The sequence below is a fragment of the Anguilla anguilla genome, chromosome 3 (genome assembly GCF_013347855.1).
Source record: "Anguilla anguilla isolate fAngAng1 chromosome 3, fAngAng1.pri, whole genome shotgun sequence".
Taxonomy (NCBI): domain Eukaryota; kingdom Metazoa; phylum Chordata; class Actinopteri; order Anguilliformes; family Anguillidae; genus Anguilla; species Anguilla anguilla.
The window spans coordinates 7,442,563-7,452,788 of NC_049203.1; the positions used below are offsets into that span (position 1 = coordinate 7,442,563).

At 42.9% G+C, this 10,226-nt stretch overlaps 1 protein-coding gene across 6 annotated transcripts in view; it reads right to left on the reverse strand.

Annotated features, from left to right (window-relative positions):
• Positions 1–10,043, reverse strand: part of LOC118222250 (pro-neuregulin-2, membrane-bound isoform-like) — a 119,745-nt gene extending 109,702 nt beyond the window's left edge. For 3 of the 6 annotated variants that reach the window (XM_035407673.1, XM_035407670.1, XM_035407672.1), the window contains exon 1: positions 1,399–2,998. In XM_035407673.1, the coding sequence (XP_035263564.1) occupies positions 1,399–1,807 (409 nt within the window). In that variant the 5' untranslated portion in view covers positions 1,808–2,998. Of the gene's footprint in view, positions 1–1,398; positions 3,001–9,270 lie in introns of those variants that run through there. The other 3 variants (XM_035407674.1, XM_035407675.1, XM_035407671.1) reach the window with 2 other exon arrangements.
• Between the last annotated feature and the right edge of the window lie 183 nt (positions 10,044–10,226).

A 10,226-nucleotide genomic window follows, 5' to 3' on the forward strand; every position in this document is an offset into this window, starting at 1 on the left:
AAACTAGCGCTGCCATCGGCCTGTGTGCTCTCTCTGCAGCTTTCCAGCACCCTGGACAAGGCCACGTTCAGATAGACGACAAAATCTGTCTCCAGGCGGTTTTGCTTAACTTTTAGTTTATTTATTTTTGAATATGAATATACCAAGTGAAGACTGAGGTTTAGACGGTTAGAGACTGTTGCTTAAAACACACACACACACACACACACACAAACACACTGTCATATACCCCAGTGGAATGCCAATCTGAAAGTAAAACGATGAATGTAAAGAAAAAAGAAGGCGATTCTGCTAAGAGCTGAGCTCCGGGATATTAACACCCTCGTTTCAGATACCGCGAGAAAATCCGTTGTGTTCAAACAGCAAATTGACACCAGTTCCTTGCTTACGACGAATAGAATAGTAATAGTATGAATATTCAGCTACTTGACAATACACAACAACTGACTTGGAACGTCTGTTCGACTCAATAATGTGTGTGCCATAACACCTCCACCCAACAACACGACAAGGGCCCTCGTGAAAATAAGACAAGAAGCAACATCCGCCTGTATGTTTTATTTTTACAGAACCAACATATTTGATCCTTCGCCGTAATTACGACCACCCAGGTTACTCGTAGCGTGCGGTTATTGGCATTTAATTCCCCTCCTATGAAAACGAATAAATCAAAAAACGCAACCGGATATTGATGGGGGAGAGCAAATACGGTGTGTGTGCCGAACGAGTTTATGTGATCCAGATGAACAGGCCCATTCACGAGAATTCAAACCAACACCGCCTGCACCTATACAACACCAATCCTCACATGGAAAATATCATGATTACCGTTGTCACCAATAAAAACATGACATATTTTCATATGCTGTGCCAATTCAGAGCCAACTTCAATTATACTGACATGAGAACTAGGAAATGTTTAGTTTTCATTAGACAGGGTAATACAAAACCACACATTTCCAACAGTATCCACATTTCACATATTAGCATAAAGCAGATCTATACGTATTAAACGGGATTACAGGCCAAGGGTGCGTAATACCGCATAAACTGCAATTCGTATTTTCCCTATCAACACAGTTCCGCTTAGCATTGACAAGAAAGTATGCATGAAATACTGTGTGTGTGTGTGTGTGTGTGTGTGTTGCCTTGTGCATTATAGAAACCTCTAAATGTTTCAGTCGTTGAATAGAACAATGCTGCAGAGACGCCTCACAATAACCAATCTGTTATTCACCCTAAAAACGGTCTTCCACGAGTCAGTCTGTAGACGTTGGGAATGTGGAAGAATAAGACATGCAATCAATTAAAACCAAACGTAAATGTACAAATATTCCACCTATGAATACTGTATCACCAAGCGCTCCGACAACGGACAAGAATAGAGAATAAACTTACCGCAGTCTTCGCACAAGATCCTCCCAACATCTTTTTTTAGATTCTTCCCATTGGTGTCTAGGGGAGCATACGATGCCTTGAATACCAAGGGCTCGTCGGTTGGGTCCATGAAAAATATATATCTATGGTCCTTTTCCACTGTGGTGCACGGAGCCTCTGAGCCGAATTCCCCGACGGTGACTAGCTGCTCTCGTTCCAAACCACCACTGTTTAACGGCCACACGTCCAGGACTTTGACATTCACACTGTACGGCTCCGTGGAGACATTCGCAGGTACCGAATGCACCTTGCCTTCAATAACCACCGTTGATTTGTAAGCCTGGTCCTGCAGGGAATTTAAACTCGGGGAGTAGCAGGCGAAGGAGACCCCGATGACCAGCATGGAAAAATGTACTGAATCAAGCCTCATGCCTCCTGGTTTGGCTCCGGGGTTGCTGGTCGCGTTGCTGCAGTGCTCTCGGGGTTGTTGGGTGATGGTGATGGAGCTGAGTTAAAGTAGACTGTAAATAGGCTCCAGTAGCACGGCAAAGCGGCAGACCTTGCGTAAGTGTCCATGCCATCGGGATCTGCTGCTTTTTCCAATACAGTTTGCAATGGGGAAACACCAGCTAGGAACCGGAAACGGCGTAATGGTGCTAGGTTAGAAATCCTGTCACTGCATTCTGCGAGAAAGTCATTTTAAAATGCAGGGGATTGTATAGATTTGTCTTTGATGGACGCTTCTAATACCATGGCTCCAGCAAGACGCCGCTAATCTATCTTAACCCAGAGGATGTCATCGCTCGGGTGGGCGTCCTGTGCTTCACTGCAAATTATCTACATTCGCTGCACATAAACGCAGCAAACACGCCATATACGATCCGTTTTGTAGTCCACCAGTGGGATTTAAATAAACGTAATTTTTCCAGCGAAAAGCAAAAGCGAATTATTCTTTCGCCGATGAAGCATCTCTTCTCCGCTGCTCCCCCTCCGCCTCACACACACCAGCGACCTACGTGAGCAAATATCACCTGCCCGCGCGCAGTGTCGCCGGCTGGAAGTTCTTACACAAATAACAGGGTTTTTTTTTTTAACGGAGCAAGAGTACGACTTGCATCAACAGACGGTTGTAGGTCACCGATCCTTCCGAAATACTAATCAATTCGTCTTGATTTTAACCAACGTGTAAGCAACAAATACATATACGCACACACTTGTTCATTCTAAGATGCGACGTAACTCCCAGGAAATTGTTGCAATAAGGAGAATCGTTCTCGAGGAAAATGAAAATATTGACAGAAATCCGTTACTACACAATTTACGGCAGAATGCAGCTTCGGATGCGACAGCCAACGCCGCGAAAGCGTTTTAGTGCATTCGATCCTTCAACGATCTGTTCTGAATGAGTTAGGCGGCTCATTCCATTATTAAATCATACGTTGCATTCAGGTCACATTCATTGCTCTGCCTCGAAAAACAGATAAGGAGACGTCAATGCTGCGTAGTTTCCATACTACCAAGCACCCTGTACGAGACATGAACGCCTTAGAATGACATACAGGCAGGCCATCGTATTTGTGTATAAAATGAGACGAAGCTTATTTTTTGAACAGCACTTCAGCGACATGAGGCCTACGTAAGCGCGCGCACACACACTCACGCACACATGGTGCCACAAACTGTCACCATTTCAAGAATTGGGACTTATGCTCCGACGTAGATGTCATGTAAACAGGGCCAATGTTTGATGCATCTATATAGTGTATTATGAATGCGGTGTGAACGCGGCTGTGCTGCAGAAAACCTGCCAAAATATCACAAAGGGCGACATCTGCCGATAGAGGCGCGATCATTGACGCAGTTTAGATTTACTGACGGCTGTCCACAAGCCGGAAAAAGTTACAATCCACGGTTATTGAGGGTGAGGGTACAGTTCAGTGGCATCGACAAGAATTAAATGATTTATTTATTTATTTAGGGGGGGGGGGGGGGGGGGTGAAATGTTCTCGTCTGAAAAATGTGCTGCTGGACACGTGGAATATATATAAATCATACACGGATGCTTAATAAAGAACTGAGAATCGATGTCATCCTTGTAGCTTAGTCCCTTTTATCCCACCATTGCCTAATAACACACTGGCACAATTATAGAAAACATATGCGGATGCAATATAAATTCCCACAGACCCGTTTATCTTTAATACGCTCGTCTATTGATTAATGTATCAAACAATCCGCGCACAATTTACTCAATAGTTCGTAAGTCTCGTCAAAAATTGAAGAAAGGGACAAAAAAATGGAAGATAACGGCAGTCCAAGAAAAGTATAATTCTAAGGCAGGAGCTACCCTTTGTCTGATCACGTCACCCACCATTGAACCCTGATGACACGCTGTTCTGTCCAGGTGTTTAATGGGCCTGAATCCAAGTATGATATATGAAGTAACTCCCCCGCCATTGGACAGTTCCTGAAAACAGTTATTATCCACTTTTGAATCACCCGTTTACATATACACAGTTTAATTATTCATCATATACCCTTATCCAAGCTCACTGACAAACCAAATATTGAAAACAGTGATGACGCCTAATATGTATATATTCTTTCCTCTAACCAACTACACTGGAACAGATGGCCATTTCCAAAAAAAACGACATCACTCATTTGAGACTGAGTTTTTAAAAACATTGTTACAAGCAATGCGTTCCTCTGACTTCGCTCAGCATTGTTATTTTGTTTGGACATGGCCTCTCTCTTGTAGAGTATAGGAATTGGCAGTACTATGGAACGCCTACACAAATATTAGTCATTTTTCTAAATTCTTTCCCCGAGTAAAATATTCTGCGGCAAACTTTTTTTCTTCTCAGGACTAACTATATTGGCCTATACACTGAAAGGTCCATTCTCCCTGTGTTTACAGGGATATGATCCTGTGCACAATATTCGGCATTACGTAGCCTATTGCTGTTAAATTAACCAAGAAACGCATGGTGATATACAACTGCAAAATTATCCACGTTCTTATACATTCACAAGAAGCGCACCACTGGTCCTGTCGTCTAAATAACCACAACTGAAAACATTTCTCCGTATCATTAGTTTTTTTTGCACATCTATTGCATAGTAGGCCTATACATGGCGTTTAATAACAGATGTGAAATAACTGTACATATCTACAAGTTATTGGGACGCATTGGCACAAGCACGTCGGACGCATACGGACACACTCACGTGCAAACGCACACACTGCTATTTACATAGCAGGGATAAACTGTTAATCTACACGCTCAGAACTGCGATCAGCATACATGAGCTAAACTACGTCAAAGATATATAGCATTAAAAATGATTAACTGTAGGGCCTGGTCATTAAGACGTGTTATCCCGACTGCAGGTCTAAGTAGATAAATGAACATAGACTTGGAATACCAGTCATACAGGTTCAAATACTTATTTCACATTAGAGGCTGCAGTGCCCAGTGAGCTACGGCGCGAGGTGCAGCTAGGTTGCAGCAAGAATGAAAGGCGCTGACATCAGACTAAGCGCGCGGCGTTAAGGCCCTGCGTGCTTCCGTCTGCGTGCCAATGCTCGTTTCTTTCCATCTTGTTAAGCGCGGTTCCTTGAAGCTATACGCCGAGTCAGCGCGAGAGGAGGCCTCCCCAGCTCGTACTTCACCTCTCCCATCTGCAGTCGTGACCGTCTGCGACGGGCTGCAGCTCAATAGCGCTCTGCTGGTAGGCACTGCCCGGTAACCTAGGCAAAACCTTGTGGCTTATTATTTCATATTTGGGTCTCCGTTCCCGGCACATGTATATTAGCCTAGTTGTTACTGAGCATATTTTCGCTAATTACACCAAGCGTTCATTTTGGCGTGTTCAGTTTCTCCCTCCCGTCGAATGCAGTGGCCAGTAGAAATGGGCGTTTTGGATCGCAAATGTACTTTTGGAAGTGCCACCCACCTTTGCAGAACATACGCTGTTGGAACACCAAACTTGTTTGTGAGCCAATGACCCTTGACCTACTGCTTTAATTTAAGAAGCACAGCACGAGGACAGTCTGGGAGTGACATATCAACGCTATTAAGCGCAATGTTCTGTGTAAGCACTATTGTTTAATGTAGAAGGGAGAACAGTTGTTGAACCCAGTTTTCTGCTCTTTGCGGACAGCACGTACAATATCGCCAACACATTGGCACACGATCTTTATCGCCCTGAATTTAGTGTATCTTTTTAATCAGTTGCTCTAACCTGTTGCAAATTTCGTATATTGTTTGTATATTTTGTTTATTTCGTTTAGTTTAATCAGCGTCACCGTGTTCATCAATGGCAATTCTGGAATTTAATCCGATTCAGTTTCTGTTTAACCAATCGGCTACTTAAAATTTGGACACCAAGAAGTGTGTTAAGGTACCCAGTAATTTCTGAAGTGAGTTATAACTGGCTCATTTCAATTCGGAATTGGCTAGATAGACGTTTGTGTGTACACTCAATTAGTGAAAAGGATATTTCCTAACTGCGGTAAAGGATAAAATATATCTTGTTTTACCGAGGCTGTAGCGGACCATAACCACGAAGCAAGTGCTTTTTAATCAATATGTAGTTCCATGTGGTACCAAAACAGCTCTGCTTGTACCATATAAAGTTCCTGACTGGACTGAGTGCATAGCTTTGTTAGTGTTGATGTGGTCCAAATGGCTGAATTTATTAGTGAGTCAAGATCTACGACCTGTCTTCTCAACCAATTTCTGATTCCCTTGCTAAAGCACGTTTCCATGATTTATACCCTCTCTTTATCGTCCTCATCACCGCGTCAGTGAAATCACGCGCAAAGCCTCTCGAGCGCAGTTAACTCCTGTCCTCAAAAAACCTGCGCGTGACTCCGAAGCACGGAACAATGGGCCATTCTCGAATTATTTTCATGCATTAAATTCCCACATTATGTGACGGCATCTTGACTGGTTCACAGCGAGCTATATTAACCCCTTTTTAATATGCATTCCATGCCAAGCGCAGCAACGCTGGCCTGATAGAAATTCTTCCTCGGCACTCATCCCGTTTGCTGACTCGGGAGGTCTTGCTTCACTTATCATGTCGCATTTACGCATTGAATTTGACGTCGCCAGAGTATTCTGTCCAAACAGCTGGACACTACCCTTGGCATTACAACCACAGTCATTACTCGGTATAATCAATTACCTCCCAGAAGAAAACTAATTTCTCTCCGCACGTGTACAGTAGATCGGTACAATAGATCTAGTATTGTTGCTTTCACAAAACGTTTCCCTCCCATGTTCTGTGCTTGGCCTCCCTGCTGTTTCATTTCAACACGTGACAATATTGGGGGTAACACTTGTCTCCCTCCAAGCCATATATGTATACATACACCTCTAGGGAACATTACACACTAACACAGTTTATATCAGTAGTAATCTGTTCCAGGGGACCTACCGCCCAGAAGTTTTTCACTCCAGCCCTAACAAAGCGCACCTCATTCAACAGCTAGAGATTTTGTTGAGCTGCTAATTACTAAAGTCAGGTTTGCAAAATTAGGGTTGAAATGAAAACCTACAGTACGGTAGATCTCCAGGAACAGAGTTGGTTACCACTGGTTTATATAATTAAGCCCACACTGTGTTCTAAGAATGTTCTCTGTGGCTAGTGTCTGTTCTAGGACGTACTGGTATTGCTTGTTCAGAATTCCAGCTTCCAGAGCATGGAATGAAGTATTATCTAGTCTTCGCATAAGTTAAAACCTCCCTGAGAAGTTGCTGCGCGTCTCACAAGTTAGTGTTACCAACTCACCAAGCACTCAGTAGTCCTACACCAAGTTACATAGGCTTGTTACAGTTTCACGCCAACTTCACTCTGTGTGGGGTTCAGCTTGCAATGTCTTGGCCTCAGACATTTCCAATTTCTTTGCCCTGAATGATCCGAGATTATGAAAAGTCACTTTTATATTTAGGCTGAAGACTAGTTTTTAGCCAGTAATATATTTTTTACACCTTTGTTTTTGTCCTGTCAGATATATTCCCTAAAGATAAGATTCTTTTCTTATCTTTATTTTAATCATTTCATCTTGACACAGTATAATCTGTACATGTGTTATTACGAAAAGCAGCAAGGTTGTTCATTATTGATAAAGGTCAGACTGTTAAAAGCTTTGAATGAACCCTCCCATTAGCCTCTCAGATGCAAAGTCCTAGAATAGGAATTGTTAAAAGTTACAATATGAAAATCATGCCAGAACATGCTCCGCAGTGTTTTTATGGTATTTTCGATTACTCCCAATCAACTGTTTGTAGAGCACTTCTACTGATTATTAAAAACGTATAGTATAATATGCATGGATTATAATATTGAGTGTGAAACATCAGTCAGAACAAATAAGATTAGTAATAAGATTACCACAGGACAGAGCCAGCCACTGGCATAAACTCTCTAAGCATTAATTTAGGGCCACAAAATTCAAGTTATTGTAATTTTTATTATTATTATTTTTGGAACACTTTGCAGCCACTACATTCTTGTTCAGGGTCACTAAAACCCTAGGGTCAGCTCTGCCAGGAGGAAAAGGGATGCAGCTCTTTTGCAAGTCGTTCCTGGATTGACTTTGTCTTCGAAGCAAAGCGAAAGGTTCCGAGCACCTTCATGCCAGATCACGAGGTAAAGTTTATCGGGAAAAAATTGACCACCATCACTAAATGTGCATGCAGGCCCTGTGCGTAGCCTAACCATTACGTTTCCTTATCAGCGAACGGCCTCGCGCGAGCGTAGCCAAGACTTCAAATCATAATCTGCCTATATGATTTACATTTTTAAAGTGGAAACAATATCTATAAAACCTCCTCACACCGCTGACACCAATAACGTACTGATAATGACGGTTTATATTTCTTTCCGCTGCAAGAATGTAAATAAAGGAACAACGGAATGTTGGCAGAAAGGCAATGCTCGTGCCAAACCGAGTTCATATTAAATAAGCGTGACAGAGTCTCTTAACCAGAGTGCACAGCCGCACTGCCAGCACGACCAGTCTCAACTGTGACCTAGACCACAAATCCTCCCAATTATCATTTTCAGATTGATTTGCCAATTTTGTGAATACAGGCTATGACAGTTGCGATCAAGTTGCGTACCATCTACATATTTAGAAATGTAGTTTTACACCATAAAATACTCAGTGTTAATTACACTGTGACAGTGTGAATTCAACTCTTAACACAACATTTGGTCCCAGTTTGAAATGTGGGACCAAATGTTATCTGTTAAGAGTTGAATTAACACTGGACATTTTACTGTGTATGTTACTTGGAAGATACATTCCTGTGACGTGAAAATACAAATCCACCAACAAAAACGCCAACATAAAGACTCTGTCACTGCACTGTGAAAATGAAGTCCTGTTGCAAAATTAGGTTTCTAACCGATCATATAGCCTGTTACATCAGCTGGTGCAGACTTTACCAAATATAAGATTTATAAGCACTGACACATGGAATAATGAAAGATCAAAATTTATTTCTCAATGGTCGTCGTTTCATATGAGATGACAAGAACGTATATTCTGTCAGCAATACGCGTGTCTTACTCTCAGGGTACCTGCGCACGTGTCCGTTCGCTAGTATATTAAGGTAAGCTGCAAATATTTAATTCGTTAAAAGAGCAGAACTGCAGGAACGCCCCACATATAGCAACCCGTTTTATATACGCCCTGAGATGTTTCACTTGTGTAGCTAAACAAAAGACAATTGTTATTTCGCTTACACGCATATGGCGTATACGAATTCATATATTATGCATATAAAACGTAATATAAGTGTACAAATACACCATCTAGCAATATAAAGCATTATCAGGCGCTTTCCACGGAGAAGAAGATCAGAGTAAACTTACCGCAGTCTTCGCACAAGATTCTCCCAACATCTTTTTTTAGATTCTTCCCACTGGTGTCTAGGGGAGCAAATGATGCCCTGAATACCAAGGGCTCGTCGGTTGGGTCCATGAAAAATATATATCTATGGTCCTTTTCCACTGTGGTGCACGGAGCCTCGGAGCCGAATTCCCCGACGGTGACGAGTTGCTCTCGTTCCAAACCACCGCTGTTCAACGGCCACACATCCAGGACTTTGACATTCACACTGTACGGCTCCGTGGAGACATTCGCAGGTACCGAATGCACCTTGCCTTCAATAACCACCGTTGATTTGTAAGCCTGGTCCTGCAGGGAATTTAAACTCGGGGAGTAGCAGGCGAAGGAGACCCCGATGACCAGCATGGATAAATGTACTGAATCAAGCCTCATGCCTCCTGGTTTGGCTCCGGGGTTGCTGGTCGCGTTGCTGCAGTGCTCTCGGGGCTGTTGGGTGATGGTGATGGAGCTGAGTTGAAGTAGACTGTAAATAGGCTCCAGTAGCACGGCAAAGCGGCAGACCTTGCGTAAGTGTCCATGCCATCGGGATCTGTTGCTTTTTCCAATACAGTTTGCAATGGGGAAACACCAGCTAGGAACCGGAAACGGCGTAATGGTGCTAGGTTAGAAATCCTGTCTCTACATTCTATTAGAAAGTCGTTTTAAAATGCTAGGCTTTCATAAATTCACACTGGATGGACGCTTCTAATACCATGGCTCCTGCAAGACGCCGCTATTCTGCCGTTACGCAAAGAATGTCATCGCTCGGGTGAGCGTCCGGTGCTTCAGTGGATGCAGCCTACGTTCGCCTGCACAGAAAAGCTCTGAATCGCTGCCATACGGGATTCGTTTTGTAGTACAGTCTCAGAATTTATAAAAGACTATTTTTTCCATCGAAAAGACAGCTTATGACATATTGTTTCGCCGGCGAAACACCGTG